At 48.4% G+C, this 10,002-nt stretch overlaps 1 protein-coding gene across 1 annotated transcript; it reads right to left on the bottom strand.

Moving 5' to 3' along the window:
* Positions 1-257: 257 nt before the first annotated feature.
* LOC124195348 (toll-like receptor Tollo) lies at positions 258-6,857 on the bottom strand. The gene is made up of 3 exons (XM_046589703.1): positions 6,576-6,857; positions 6,087-6,491; positions 258-6,020 (listed from the first exon to the last, which is right to left on the bottom strand). Exon 3 carries the CDS (start codon positions 5,141-5,143, stop codon positions 875-877), a length of 4,269 nt encoding a protein of 1,422 aa, XP_046445659.1. The 5' UTR covers positions 5,144-6,020; positions 6,087-6,491; positions 6,576-6,857; the 3' UTR covers positions 258-874.
* Between the last annotated feature and the right edge of the window lie 3,145 nt (positions 6,858-10,002).

The following is a 10,002-nucleotide window of genomic DNA, read 5'->3' as shown; positions in this document are numbered from 1 at the left end:
GCGTGCTGCTGCCATAGTGGATCCACACTGTTTACGACACTGTCAAAGGTTTCCCCCAACTTTTTGGCCGCATCTTAACACCCAATGCCATTTAGAAAAGGTTGACGCACAAAAAGGGACGGGCCTCCAGCTCACGCAACTCTATACAGCTCTCTCCCGAAAAAAATAAAAGAATCGGCAATCCTCCCCGTTTGTTTTTTACCCGAATGAAAAAATATCAAATTAAAAAAAATAAAAAAACAACACGACAAAATTCGTTTCAACTCAGAAAAGGCATTGTATTGCATCGCGATAGATATATTTATATAATATATGAAAATTTGTCTTCTCTCTCGTTTCCTCTTTTTCTTTTCTCTCCGGCTCGTCGTAAATCCCGACACAAATAGTTAAACACACGACATCGTTTAGCACACGCACATCATTTTGCTTTTTTTTTACACAAACGCGGACAACACAATTCACGGGAGTTGTCAACTCGATTTCAGTTTCTTCTGCTGTCCATTTTTTCTTCCTTCGTCCCAAGACAAATCGAAAACAAAAAAAGAGCCGGAAAAAAAAAATTGAAACATTTCCGCACCCGCGAAAAACAATTCGCGGGCGGAAGAAATTTTAAAAAACCAAAAAATTTAAGGAAACGGCAGATCACGTGACTAGGAAGACTATACAAATCAAACCAACCCCCAATCAGTCTCACAAGGAGGAATTATTTTTATACACACACAAGATTATACAGGCGCGAGGAAATTTTTGCTGATTTTCTTAATTTACACAAATGATACAATCAGGCCATCCATCCGGAGTGGCCTTCAAAAGACGTGTAGGATATTTTGTTTTTCGTGTTTAAAACATTTCGTTTCGATTGGCGGAACGAAATTCAAACGAGGAAAGTTGAATGTTGTTGCTGTTGTTGCTGCTGCTGGTGGTTCGAGAAAATGAATTCCGGCTGTTGGGTAGGTGGCCGGGGACCTCCGTGATGGATCACCATGTGCTGGGCGGCTTCCTGGTGGTGCTGCTGCTGGTGTAAAGGCGGATACTGGTAGGACCAGCAGTCTGGGCGTTGCGGATGGTGCGGATGTTGTTGTTGTTGTTGCTGCTGGTGCTGGTGGTGGTGATGGTGATGATGTTGATGCGATTCCGGATCTCCAACGCTGCTGTAGATGTGCTCGTGACCGTGATCGATGGACATGTAGCTGTGCTCCAGGCGGGAGTAGCACTGGCCGGAATACATGGATGACATGTCGTCGACGTTGGGATCGTGATGACCGTTGCGGCAGGCGTAAGAGGCGGTGTGCGGAGTGGAGGTGTAGCGACGGGGGATGTTCTGGCCGTGGCCGTTGCCGACTTCCCAGTAGAGTTCCGCCTTGCCTTGCTTGTCCATCATGGCGTCGATGGGCAGCGGGTGAGGCAGGGTCCGTTTGGAGCTCAGCAGAGTGTTGCCGGTGGCCGGCCCGTTGGTCTGGTACCACAATCCATTGCCGGATGAGTGAATGTTGCGGATGTAGTGCTGGCGGGGAGTGGGATCCGGCAAGTAGTAACGAATCTTGGACCAAAAGTTGCGCTCGCCCCAGCGGATGATGATGGAAGAGCGGAGGAGGAGACTCAATTCCGGGTCCGATTGATCGTCGGTCCACGGAGTCAGGAGAACGGCGACCAAACGGGAACGGGGCAGACGCAAGAAACCGGTCAGGGCCGTCCGCACTTCGGGCCGGGTCCACTCGGACTCGATAAACGACTGGGAAATGACCAAGACGATCCGGCGACTGGCAGCCAATCCTAACGTTAGCGGATCTCCTCCCGGGTTGCTACTGTTGCTGCTGTTGGTGCTGCTGCTTCCAGAATGGGATGTTGGGAAGTCCCTGTGCTGGAGACAGAGCCGGAAAGACGATCCGGCTTCGGCTGAATGCTCCAACTCGGCGGCCAACACCTGCGACACGAACTGCTCGTCCTTGAGGCTGTAGCTGACGAAAGCGTCGAACATGGCATCCTTCCGGCCGGAAGAGGAGGAAGAGACGCAAGCGTCGAGTTCCTCGGCTTTGGAATCACAAAGGCGGATGCGATAGCGAGAAAAGATCCAAATGCGGACCGTTTGGCGGTAGACAAAGACCAAGATGACGGCGATGAGGCCCAGCAGGAAGAGGCAAATTCCGGCAGCCATCACCGGCAGATAGTCCATGACGGAGGCGCCGCTGAAGCGTGTCACGACGCTGATGGAAGGATTGGCCGAGCAGCTACGGTTGAACTCGTCGAAACCAATCAGCTGCTGATCGCCCATCAGACAGTGGAGCGAATCCGAATCGACCAGCTGCTGCGGATGGGCCGCGATCCATTGCTGGAAGTCGGCCAAGAAACGACACTCACAGCTCCACGGGTTCAATCCCAGAGAGAGCTGGTTCAGATGCGGATTGACGCCCAGACGCCACAGAGGGAAGGTCAGGAGTCGATTGCCATCCAGCCGGAGGACCTGAAGGGAGCGCAGATGGACAAAGGCCGTGTCGGAGATGAAACGCAGCTTGTTGTTCTGCAAGTACAGCTCTCTCAGATGATCCAGCGGCTCGAACTCAGATCCTCGCAGCTCTTCCAGCTCGTTGTCGGCCAGCTGGAGCACCTGGAGGGCGCCCAGTCCGTGGAAAGTCCGGTTGCGCAGCGTATGGATCCGGCTGCCGTTGAGGTAGAGCGTTCGCAGATTTTTGCGGCCGATAAAGGCGTGACTGGACAGCTCGGTCAAGTTGTTGCCGTCCAGGTACAGCTGGGTGGCGTCCATCGGGATCCCTTCGGGCAGATCGTTGAGCGGGCCGGCCGAGGCAGAGCAGTCGACGATGTTGGATGACCAGGTGGGATCGTGATAGCAACTGCAGCCAGACGGGCAAGTCATCTCGCAGTCGCAGGCGTCAAAGTCGCAACAGTGGCACAGGGCGAAGCAGTGGGTCTGGTAGGAGCAGAGGAATTCTTCCGGGCGGACGTCGACTAAGGGAACCAACGAGAATTCGCCGGCCGTCTCGTTCTTGCTGTCGCGGCGGAAGCTCAGGCGGCAAGTGATGTCGGCCGCATCGACCAGACGCGGTTGCTGGCGGGAGGCGCTGCTGGGCTGGACCAAAAGCGGAAGCCACTCCAAACCGCAGTCGCACTCCCATGGATTGTCTCCTAGAGAGATTTCGGGCAGATCGCGATCGGCCGGAACGGGACTGAGCCACAAAGCGGCCGGATCGAGCGTCTGCAATTTGTTGGAGTTGAGGTCGACTCTCGACAGGTTGGCCTTTTTCAGGAAAGTGTTGGCCGCGATGCTGGAAATCTTGTTGTCGTTGACGAAGAGTTGGACGACGCTGTCCGGAACGCTGTCCGATGTCAAATCCGTCAGTTGGTTGAAGCTGGCGTCGATAGCCTGCAGGTTGGCCAGCTGGATCTGGAAATAGTTGCCCAGTTCGCTGAGAGCATTTTGGTGGATGTCCAGCCACTCGACGTTGGCGGGCAGGAAGGAATAATCGAAGAGCTGGATGCGATTGGCGGAAACGTTCAACCAGCGGAGGTTGTGCAGTCCGGCGAAAAGGCCGTTGACGTCGGTAAGGCTGTTGCCATCCAGCCGCAAGACCTGGAGGCCCGAAGTCCGGTCGAAAGTGCCAGCTTCCAACTGTTCCAGCTGATTGCCGGCCAAATTGAGAGCCACGAGATTACCCAGTCCGGAGAAGGCTTCCTTGCTGACCGTGCGGATGTGGTTGTCGGCCAGGTTGAGGCTGTAGAGCTGCTGCCAGGTGGAAGACAAGTTGGTGGCCCGGGTGATTCGGTTCGACGACAAGTCGAGAGACTTGAGCAGCGACAACTGGCCAACGGCTTCCGGAATCGACTGCAAGCTGTTGCCGGACAGATCGAGATCGCGGAGGCCGCTGCAGTTGCGGAAAGCGTCTTCGCTGATGGAGTGGATGCGGTTGGAGCCGACCGACAAGGAACTGAGGACGAAGAGTCCGCCCAAAAGTCGGTCGCTGACGATGCTGATCCGGTTGTTGGACAGGTCCAGGGTGTGCAGGTTGAACAGGGGGAGAAAGGCGTCCGAATCGACCGATTCGATCAAATTCGAGTCCAGCCGGAGGACCTGAAGGCTGGCCAAGTCACGGAACATGGTCGAGTCGATCCGGGTGAGGGCGTTGTGGCCCAAATTCAAGACGACCAGGCGCAAAAGTCCGGCGAAAGTGTCGCGATGGACCGGGCCCAAAGAGTTGCGAGACAAATCAAGCACCTGGAGTTGGCTGAGTCCGGCGAAACTGCCCAAAGGCAAGACAGCCAAGCTGTTTTGGTGGAGGTCCAACTCGCGGAGGTCGTGGCAATCGCGGAAGAGATCCGGTGGCAAAACAGACAATTCGTTGCTGGAAAGATTCAACATACGAAGCGATTCCAAACCGGCCAGCGACTGATCGGCCACGTGAGTCAAACCGTTGTGCTGGATGGAGAGCGACTGGAGTTTGCGGAGGGCCCGGAGCGAAAGCGGATGAAGTTCCGAGATGCCGTTCCAGCTCAAGTCCAATTCGGTGAGTTCTTGAAGGCATTCCTCGTCGGCCGAGTTGAATCCGAGCGAGGCGACATCTTGAAGTCGGTTGGAAGATAAATTGAGACCGGACAGACTGGCCAGCGAGCAGAAAAGTCCGTCAGGTGTTGAAATGAGACTGTTGTCGCTCAAATCGAGATGTCTCAACTCTCTCATGCCGGCCAGCGATTGATCGGTGAGAGTGAGGGCCATGGCCGGCCAGTCGGTGTTGTGAGTGCGGATGGAGAGCCGTTTGAGTTCTGGCAGACTGGCCAGCGATCCGGGCTGGATGGCTCTGACTTTACAGGAAGAGACGCTCAATTGTCTGAGCCTGGGCAGACGTTTGAGAATGTCTCGCTCGAGAGCCGATTCGAAGAAGAGAACGTCGCTGCATTCGATGCGCAGAGAAGTGGCCCGCTCCGGATGAGACACTCGGCCCAGCTGTGACTCCCACTCGGCCGGCTGCAGAGTCCGCAACTGACAGCGGAGTGACGATTCGTCGTTGCCTTCGTCGGCCGCCGGTTGTTGCCACTGGCAGCTCGGCACCGTCGCCGAAACCAGCGAAGCCAAAACAACAACAACAACAACAGCAACCGAGAAAGATGACACTACAAGTTGACTCGACGGCATTTTGGCGTGGTGTTCTGCTCCGTTCACTTTGCACACGCACAAAATAACACAAAAGATGAATCACACAGACATATACACACACACACTGTTTCGATCGTATTTCTATTGAGGAGTGGCTGATGCAGTTTTGAATCAAACAATTCCGTTAAATCACCAAAAACATGTTCGGACACGATTGAATAAAACACTTTGTTTGAATTGTTGAGCGCACACACAATGTTAGCCAAAAATAAATGTTTGAATGAAAATCGAAAACGTTGAAAACAGTAAAAATTGGACTCTGTTTTTCTTTTGAAGTTAGAAAAATGTTGTTGTGTGGGGAGAGAGAGAGAAATGTTAGGCACGTCCGTTTCTAGGAGAGGACTGGCCACGACTGAACTCTGATGGGCTCGGCGGTTCAACTAGAGTCTGGCGTTTGACAGGCGAGTCCGCCAGAGGGACCCCAAGGTCGGGTGTGTAGAGAAACAAACTTGGAGGGTGGCGCAGGGAGGGTGGACCAGCAGTTGTGGTTAAAAGGGAAAAAGTAGGCGGAGTTTAGTCACGGAAAAAAAAAGAATGAAAAATAAAAAAAAACGGCTTGGAAAAATATTTCACCGAAAACCTTTGGAAATATAAAAAGGGAAAGAAAAAGGTAAAGAAAAGTCTCTACCACCACCACATACCACGGGTAAAAGACCCTCCTCTTCTTTTAAATCAAACAACAAAAATAAAAAGAATTGATTTTTTCTTCCTTTTTTCCTTTAACAAGGGAAAAACACATTCCTCTTCTTGTGTGTCTATCCTTTTTGTTTTCCTGTTGGTTGAATTTTCTCCTTTTTAACTCTCTTCAACGACGTCTAGTGTCCGCTGTTGTAACCAAACGCTTTTCCAATCTAAACTTTGAAATAAAATCAAAATATTTAAAAAAGACAATTCGGAACTGGAATAAATAATAAAAGCCAACACCGGAAATGCGTAGGCAAAAGCGGAAAGAGATATTCCAGCAGCAGCTGAGGGATATAAATGGGAAACAACAACCCAGTCAGTCAGTTGGGTTTGATTTTCGTGCAACAAAACAACACCCGGAGCAACTCGCACACTCATCGGCTTAAGTTTGGCGATTGCGCGATTTTCCCCTGCCAGGCGTAGAGACTAGAGAGAGAGAAAAAATAAGAGAAAATAAAATTCTAGCTGGATAGGAAAGCCTATACTGAGTAGACTATGTAAGGGTGGGCTCAGTGTTGAGTCGTCATCATGGACGGATCGTTATAATCCGATGGAAAGGCACGAGCCAATACCCAGCGCTCGTCTCCTCTATACACAAAACCCCCTGGTGACCGAGTTAACACCAAGGGCACACAACAACTATCTGCAGTAGAGTAAATATAACGTCAATTCAATCATTATATGGAATGAACATAATAGCAAGCAAAGAAATAAATAATAAGACAACCTGCGCAAAAATGTAACGGTCGTATAAGACCATTTTCGCTGAAAAGCTGCTTGTGAGATTATTCGTGGATTTCAAACAAATCCGTTTTGGAGAGAGAGAAAAAATTGTTGTTGTCCTTGCCGTACGATTAGGGAATTGTCGTGTGCCATTGTCACTTTCATTTCTCGGTAGGCACGCGCTAAACAATCAACAACAATCCGTTACATAACGTCAAGTATTGGAGCGCGCTGCTTTTTATCTAATGGACTCGACCGGAATCTCTTTATCTTCTTTTTCTATTTCTTCTATTGGAAAAATAATAATTTAAACAATATAGTATTTTCATATAAATAATCCGATTAAAATACAAAATGTGTTTTGGATTAGTTACGGCCGGTCCGGCTGTTTTCATTTGAAATGTTATTCGTCATCACGTCCGGTCGAATGGACGGACGAAAAAGGCAAAATATGTTTTTTTTTTTTATTATTTTTCCTGACGACGAAATTGTCTCTCCTTTTGTTTATTATTTCTTTGAAAGTGAAAAAGAAATGGCCGTCGTGGCCCTTTGAGAATCGGAAAACAATTCGCCTCCGGTCGTGCGGATTGATTCGTTTCTCTTCCGCTTTCCTGCGCCTATGCATGCTGTGATGTCCTTTCTTATTTTTTATATTTTTCTACTTATATAACAGACGACGAATATGTGCTGCTGTTCAGGACACGCATCCCTCGACAGCTGGATGACTTTTTCATCTCGCTGCTGCTGCTGCTGCTGGCCCGGCTGTCTTGTGTGGGAGACGAGCCCAGTAGCCTATTCCCCCCTCTAAAAAAAACTGGGCCAGCAGGAAAATGTATGTAGATATTAAAGGAATTGTATCGGCACGAAAGAAATCAAATAATACATTAACAGCCAGTCGACTGGACACACACGAGTCAAGAGAGAGAGAAATGATGGAAGCAGAGCACGATTCCGGCCCTGCGACCAATTTTCCACTGTCATAAGGGCAGGGCATGCAGGCCAATACTGTCTCTGCCCGTCCGGCTCTGCTCCGGCTGCTCTCTGGTCTTTTTTATTCTTTTTTCTTTCTGTCTGTCTCTCTCCTCTTTTGATTCGGATTACAAGTCAGTGGAAAGGAATAATGGCAATCGTGCCAGCAGCCGAAAAAGAATCGAATGCGAGCAAGTTAGACAAGAAGATAAAATAATAAGTCACCAATTGTTCATGCTGGAAAACGAAGAAGAATTCCGCCCGGATGTCCGAGCGAGAAAGAAAATAAATGGAGAACAACGCAGCAGCACCTTCTTCTGTCCTCTGACTCTCCAGCAGCAGCAGCTTTGTCGTCGTTACACGGCCATTAGCTAATGAACGCCCAGCTCAGTTGGAGAAGGAGCCCAACCAAGGGAAACTCCGCGATCCGTGCGGAGAACTCTGCTCATTCACTGGCCCCAGACATTAGAAAGCCAAGTTCAAAAGCTGGAAACTACATAGAGATAGATTCTAGATGATATTTAGTTAATACTATACTCTGTTACTTGTGCTGTTAAAAGAGTATTGGTTATACGTTGACGCTTAGATGCGCCATGAGGTTGAAGGGAAAAGGGACGGAGAGAGAAGAGAACAAAGTGAATGCCATTCGTCATCCCGGACGCTGGAACGGAATTCCGGCGGAGATAGGAGAAAAAGTTCCAATTAAAAATCAAAAGACAAGTATATATATAGTATGGAGCATATACTAGGGTGGGGTGATGTGTCGTTCTTTTTCGTCTGTTGGTACGCTGTGGCAATAATTCTTTTAATTATTGCGCTCCGAGTGTGTCTTTCGACTGTGACTAAAAACTATTTATTTAAAACCCAGAGCCAAAAAAAAAAAGAAAAAGAAAAATCTCCCCCCTTTTTTTAATAATCAGGATAACGACCCAGCAGTTAGCGCAATTAAAATTAGCTAGCAGTTTCCGTCAATAAATCACGTGTGGCCCACATTCTGGCCATGTCGACTAAATGCGTCATTTACATTTCTGGAAAGAATGGCGTTGGATTACAAACGTAACATCATCCACATCAAGGCCAGTCCGTGCAGCATTGGGTCTCTCATTAGAGTCTCAACACTTTCACGGGATATGTCAGAATTGTCAAGCTCGTTATTATAAATTGTATAGCTATAGAATGTGTTATTTTTCCTTGAGAGATTGTCGTGCAAGTACGAACCGGTTGGGGCGCGGTCAGACCCGCCACAAGTCATCATCTTTTCTATCAAGAAAAAACGTCAAAACATTTTTTTAAATTTCAACTCTTTCCTTTTTTCTTGTAGGATGAGGAAAAACCTCGAAAATCCGGCAGGAATTGCTTTACCTCGTCCAATTACTTCCCCCCCTCTCGTCCCAATTACAGACGGACTAAAAATGATCTGCCGGAGAATAACTGAAATGTGAGAGTGGAACTTACCAAATAGTTCCAACCAATGGAATCCTATCTCGCCCTAGACTCGTTAAAGTGTTATTCCACTTTTATAATATACATATACTTGTAACAAAGTGAAATAGATAGTTGAACGCTTACCGGCACCTAGGTCAAAGCTCATTGGGGAAATGGCGGATGGCGACAGCGGCCAAGAAAGTTCCCAAGTTGACGAGGTTACATACAGTAGATTCTCGTGTTACGTTTCTTCCAAGTCGACCATCAGCAGCTTCGTTTAACTCACGTCTCGGCTTGCAAAATGTATCCAGGGCGTGAAAACGGACACTCGAAAAAGAAGAAAAAAGGAAAAACCTGTTTTCTCTCCCATCACTTTGACGACTGTGCAATTTTCTTTTTTAAGTCAAATAAACATTTGTTTTTGCTTCGAGTCACACTCTGTTGGTTAAGGAGGGAGGGGGAGGTATGTCTGTTGCTATGTATGCAGTATACTATACAGTGCCGGAAGTGGGGATTAGTAACACACTTTTCTTTTTTGCAACAATTAACGAACTGAGAGAGAACATCCCGGGGCGATTTTTTCCTCGCCCTCTCCCAATTCCCTGAACGTGTGCCATCCGGTGGTTGGTCCAGTCACCGACCAAAAAATAGAAAAAAACAAAAGAATCGGCGTCCATTTTGACCTTGGCAACAAAGTAAACGTGTGCAACACAAGGTTATATTATCTATGTCGAAAACAAAAAAAATATATAGATTTTAGAAAAGAAGAAAAAAGAAGAAATTTAATCTCTTTCCAATGTTTTTCGATTCATTTGGCGATCAGAGAGAGAGAGTGACGAAACGTGGTGGTGTAACACAATCACGCTCTGATTTTTTTTCCGGTAATTTGAGCGAACAGCGAGGGAGAGTGAAAAACAAAAAAACCCGTTCTTGACACTGAAGGAGTCTCGAACATGTTATCTACTTTGATTACCGATTAGACCCAAAAGGATAGGCTGCTGGATCGAATGTCGCTGCGTTTTGTTTAGAGACACGCG

The sequence above is a fragment of the Daphnia pulex genome, chromosome 6, assembly GCF_021134715.1.
Source record: "Daphnia pulex isolate KAP4 chromosome 6, ASM2113471v1".
NCBI lineage: Eukaryota > Metazoa > Arthropoda > Branchiopoda > Diplostraca > Daphniidae > Daphnia > Daphnia pulex.
This window is presented reverse-complemented; position numbering and strand designations above follow the sequence as displayed.

What these genes read in the sequence shown, in the direction of transcription:
- LOC124195348 (XM_046589703.1), bottom strand. Translation starts at nt 5,143, where the DNA reads ATGCCGTCGAGTCAACTTGTAGTGTCATCTTTCTCGGTTGCTGTTGTT.